The following is a 5252-nucleotide window of genomic DNA, read 5'->3' on the forward strand; positions in this document are numbered from 1 at the left end:
CCCTAGGCTGTAACTTTCTTAATTTTTACTCTTTCCAAAATTCAATTCATTTTTACTCCTTTCTTTTAACGTTGTGATCCTCTATTTTCCATACTAGTCTTATACATTGTTTTTTCCTTTTGCAGAAACCTGGAGGAATCATCGCTCTCCTTGATGAAGCTTGGTAAAATATTATTCCCCTGAACTTCTTCGTTAACAAAATGGAAATTTATAGCTTGCTAGATGATGTTTAAGCATATCCTTTTGGTTATATGATCCAGTTTTTCTATTGTTTAAATCTTAAGCTCCTTGTTATATACTATCTTAAATTCACCCCTTCATTCTAATTTTTTCCCCTCTTGTCTTTCAGCATGTTTCCAAAGTCAACACATGAAACATTTTCAAACAAGCTTTATCAGACATTTAAGAGTCACAAGCGCTTTGTTAAACCAAAATTGTCTCGAACAGATTTCACTATTGCTCATTATGCGGGCGAGGTATGACTTATTTTCATAGCATCAGCTTCAGTAAAAATGAGACATCTTATGTCTATCCATTCTACTGTCATAAATGTGCAGGTGCAGTACCAGTCTGACCAATTTTTAGATAAAAACAAGGATTATGTGGTTCCTGAACATCAAGATTTATTGAGTTCTTCCAAATGTCCTTTTGTAGCGGGTCTTTTTCCTCCACTTCCAGAAGAGACATCGAAATCTTCAAAGTTTTCTTCTATCGGTTCTCGTTTTAAGGTATCATTCTTTGTCTAATCTTTATTTTTAAGCATGTGGACTTTGTCACAAATAACAATAAACTTCTTGCATCAACATGTACTCATGTCCTAGCTTACAAAACTATACTGTACTCTTACTATCAGGAAGCTAACAAACTTTATTTTCATATACTGAATGGTGCAGCTGCAATTACAACAATTAATGGAGACATTAAACTCAACAGAGCCTCATTACGTTAGATGTGTGAAACCAAACAACCTCCTCAAGCCTGCAGTTTTTGAGAATGTCAATATTATGCAACAACTTCGCTGTGGTGTGAGTATACTTTGATTTTCCTCCTTTATTCCATTCTTCGGATGATAGTGTGTGCAAAAACATGGCCATTGTTTCTTCATGTTTTTAACCTTTTTCCAGTTGTCTGTTTTTAACCTTTTCTCCGTTGTCTCGAATGCTTTATCTTACAGGGTGTTTTAGAGGCAATCAGGATAAGTTGTGCTGGGTACCCAACTCGCCGTGCTTTCTTTGAGTTTATAAACCGATTTTCCCTCCTTGCCCCAGAGGTCACAGAAGCACAGTAAGAACTCTTCTTGTATATTTTTAAGCCATAGAGAAAGCCTTGGCTTTTTGTGATCCATCATTTCGCACCCAACTAATCTGCTACGTTTTTTCACCTAACGGCAGCAATGATGAGAAGGCCGTTTGCCACAAGATTCTAGAAAAGATGGAGCTTAAAGGATATCAGGTACTTTGAATAATTATTTTCTCGCGTTCTTGTTTCAATATCTTGCCAATAAGGGTATTGTATGATCATTTAACATGCATATATATGTTTATGCTTCACTGACATTCATGACCAAAAATCATTTGATTGGGTGGCCATTTTGTAGATTGGAAAAACAAAGGTATTTCTAAGAGCAGGTCAGATGGCTGAACTAGATGCTCGGAGAGCTCAAGTACTAAGTATAGCAGCAAAAACTATCCAACGGCGTATACGAACCCATCAGGCCCGTAAACATTATCTTGCATTACGAAAGAAAACCATATATGTGCAGTCTCTGTGGAGAGGTGAAGTATTTTAAAAATGATATAGCTTAAATCATTTGTTTGGATTGGTGCAATATTGTATGGACTTCCCTATATAGAATAATGTATCTCAGTACTGTAGGACATCTCACTGCTTGACCAATCTATTTTCTTCTTACATATATTTCACATGCGTAATATGTTCTGTAGGAAGACTTGCATGTAAACTTTATCAACACATGAGAAGGGATGCTGCTGCTGTGAAAATTCAGAAGCACGCACGCAGACATTCATCTTGGAAATCCTACATTAAACTCCATGCATCAGTGCTTACTTTGCAAACAGCTTTGAGGGCAATCGCTGCCCGTAAGGAGTTCAATTTTAGGAAACGGACTAAAGCTTCCATCACAATTCAGGTTATAGTTGACTCTTGTAGGATTAGGACCATCTGCCAAGAACATATCTATTCAATATTTAAATTCTCTCTCAAAAAATTTCAGGCTCGCTGGCGGTGCTACAGGGCTTCCTCATATTATAAGAGGTTGAAGAAAGGTTCAATTCTGACACAATGCCGATGGAGAGGGCGTGTAGCCAGAAAAGAACTTAGGAACCTGAAAATGGTAAGTTCCAAACTTAGGAACCTCATATATAAAAATTATGTTTCTCCTATATGACTCATCAATTAATATTTAAGCAGCCTCATTTTTTCTTATTCCTGATTTTTGTGTTTCTCTCTACTCTCAGTTGATATTTGTTTTTATTTGCTTTAGGCTGCAAGAGAAACTGGCGCACTTAAAGAGGCAAAGGATAAGCTTGAAAAACGAGTGGAGGAACTCACATGGCGCCTCCAACTAGAAAAAAGTTTAAGGGTAAGATATATTTTTTTGCAGTTAGATAAAAATATCGAGGATGTTATTGTTCTTTTATTTTTCACAATCAGACGTTTTTGTAAAATTGCACAAATGGGGGAAATAAGAGAAAATAAAAGATCAATCTGTCCAAGTGACCAAGTATCCTTTTACTTTTTGAAAACCCTAAAGAACTGTATCAAATGCTGCAGACCAATCTAGAAGAATCCAAAGCACAAGAGATAGCAAAACTGCAGAACTCCCTGCAGGAGCTGCAGAGCAAAGCTGATGAAACCAATGCCATGCTTGTAAAGGAGCGAGAGAATGCAAAGAAATCTATAGAAGAAGCACCTCCTGTTATTCAAGAGACTCAGGTTATCGTTGAAGACACACAGAAGATTGAATCTCTAACAGCAGAAGTTGAGAGTTTAAAGGTAAGAATGTTCAGTCTTAGAATGCTACTACTTCCATGTATAATGCTTGTTAACTGAAATTTTGTAGACAATTTTATCACTTTTTGAGTGCTTCATTGGTTAGATGGAACAAGTTGGAAAACATGTTTGAATTATGAATATTTGGTTGAAGACTAGAAAAAAAAATTCAATGTGAAGATGTCATTTAGACAGTATTTTTTTTCAGTTCCGGACATGATATATTCAATGATGTAAAATATCTTATAAACAGAGCTAAAGCAGGCATCCATTTTAGATGCTTTCAGAGAACCAAATGAAATCTTAGCTGTACATTTCGGAGTTCATAGCATTCATATGAATGAGAAGAAGTTTCAATGGATCCCTAACCAAAAGGCATGTAACGTGATTTGTTTCCCACCAGTTGATATGAGAAGCAGTATAGTAAATTCACATTATTGTGCATTCTCCTTGAATGAATACTTGACAATTAAGGCAATATATTCACAATTAATGAAAAATGAAAACAACACAGCTTAAGTTGTTAGGCAGAAACACAATAAAGTTTTATTCGACAGATTACAGTACCAAGGGATTAAAAAATGATTAAATGTTTATGCATGTATTTTTTATTGGTTTAGCACAAACTCACTAAGTAGGGTGATCTATTCTTAAGCTTTTAGTCGTATACTCAAGTTCTTGTGAGGTGTAGAGTGGTCATCTCGTCTTATATGATGTTGCCTTTACTTTGTCTTCGCACAGACATCACTAGAGTCAGAGAAACAGAAAGCTGGTGATTTGGAAAAGAAATATAATGAAGCCCAAGCTTATAGTGAAGAAAGGAGTAAAAAGTTAGAAGACACAGAAAAGAAGGCCCGTCAGCTCCAAGAATCATTGACCAGGTAATATAAAAAATGAACAACAAACCCACTATCTCTTTTCACCCGTGCTAACCAATGGCAAGTAATTTTAATATGTTGGATTGGAGAGTAACTGATTCATGATTTGGAGGAATCTTTCAAACTTCAGTGCCTAAAATCTTAATCCAGATATTTGCTTTTACTCAAGAGTAGTATGATAATGGTTGCTAACTGATTTTTCTTTATTTCTCTTCTTCACTAAGTAGCAATGATGATGACAACCACGAGGAATGAATTTATATCTAATTCTTAATTCTTGTCTTAAAAAATAATATCATATCACTCATTTCTACCTGAATTTGGTCATTTGGTGAGGCGACTGACCAAAATCTGACATTCCGTTGATTAGGCTAGAAGAGAAGATTACAAATTTAGAATCAGAGAATCAAGTTCTACGTCAACAAGCTGTTTCCATGGCACCTAATAAGTTCCTCTCAGGACGCTCCAGATCAATTATCCAGGTACTCCTTGGAATGAATCTCATGTACATAATAATATGAATCTTAAAGATGGTTTTTAAGATTTTCTTATCTCCGTTGATAGAGAGTTGACAGTGGACATATTGGAGTAGAAGCAAAACCACATCTGGTAACAAAATTTATGTTAAATCATGGTTATTTGCATCGGATATGCATATATGTGGATTTGACTTATTTTTCACTTGATAAACTAATCAGGATATGCAAAGTCCATCAATGAACCACAGGGAATCCAGAGAATCCAGGGAATCCAGGGAATCCAATGAGGTGGAGGATAAACCACAGAAGTCACTGAATGAGAAACAACAGGAGAACCAAGAGTTGCTCATTAGATGTATTGCACAGCATCTAGGCTTTGCTGGGAATAGACCAATTGCTGCCTGTATCATATACAAATGCCTCTTGCATTGGAGATCATTTGAAGTTGAGCGTACCAGTGTGTTTGATCGTATTATCCAAACTATAGGCCATGCAATTGAGGTGTAAAATGCTCAACTTTCATGTGATAGTTTGTTTTTTTCTCATACTTCTTTCTTAACAAATTTATTTTCACTAAATTGTCTTTATTGGACTTCAGACCCAGGAAAACAATGATGTCTTGGCTTATTGGTTATCCAATGCTTCTACACTTCTCTTGTTGCTTCAGCGCACACTTAAGGCGAGTGGTGCTGCTGGAATGGCTCCTCAACGCCGCCGTTCTTCCTCGGCAACCCTGTTTGGGAGGATGACACAAGTAAATATAACTTCTGATTTGAACGGATTAATTCCCATTGAGAAATTTTCCTTCTTCAGGCAAGTATATATTTTCATTTACCTTGTTACAGAGTTTCCGTGGAGCTCCAGCGGGAGTCAATCTTTCCCT

At 36.3% G+C, this 5252-nt stretch overlaps 1 protein-coding gene across 2 annotated transcripts in view; it reads left to right on the plus strand.

Annotated features, from left to right (window-relative positions):
* The window catches only part of LOC101508014 (myosin-11-like), a 13130-nt gene that overhangs the window by 4848 nt on the left and 3030 nt on the right, over nucleotides 1-5252 (plus strand). For both annotated transcript variants that reach the window (XM_004494663.4, XM_012714190.3), the window contains exons 14-30: nucleotides 126-163; nucleotides 350-476; nucleotides 558-728; nucleotides 894-1025; nucleotides 1175-1284; nucleotides 1392-1452; nucleotides 1598-1775; nucleotides 1944-2149; nucleotides 2234-2353; nucleotides 2504-2602; nucleotides 2794-3015; nucleotides 3754-3893; nucleotides 4261-4372; nucleotides 4455-4499; nucleotides 4589-4870; nucleotides 4968-5123; nucleotides 5215-5247. In XM_004494663.4, coding sequence (XP_004494720.1) covers nucleotides 126-163; nucleotides 350-476; nucleotides 558-728; nucleotides 894-1025; nucleotides 1175-1284; nucleotides 1392-1452; nucleotides 1598-1775; nucleotides 1944-2149; nucleotides 2234-2353; nucleotides 2504-2602; nucleotides 2794-3015; nucleotides 3754-3893; nucleotides 4261-4372; nucleotides 4455-4499; nucleotides 4589-4870; nucleotides 4968-5123; nucleotides 5215-5247 — 2232 coding nt within the window. The remainder of the gene's footprint in view (nucleotides 1-125; nucleotides 164-349; nucleotides 477-557; nucleotides 729-893; nucleotides 1026-1174; nucleotides 1285-1391; nucleotides 1453-1597; nucleotides 1776-1943; nucleotides 2150-2233; nucleotides 2354-2503; nucleotides 2603-2793; nucleotides 3016-3753; nucleotides 3894-4260; nucleotides 4373-4454; nucleotides 4500-4588; nucleotides 4871-4967; nucleotides 5124-5214; nucleotides 5248-5252) is intronic.

The sequence above is a fragment of the Cicer arietinum genome, chromosome 3, assembly GCF_000331145.2.
Source record: "Cicer arietinum cultivar CDC Frontier isolate Library 1 chromosome 3, Cicar.CDCFrontier_v2.0, whole genome shotgun sequence".
Taxonomy (NCBI): domain Eukaryota; kingdom Viridiplantae; phylum Streptophyta; class Magnoliopsida; order Fabales; family Fabaceae; genus Cicer; species Cicer arietinum.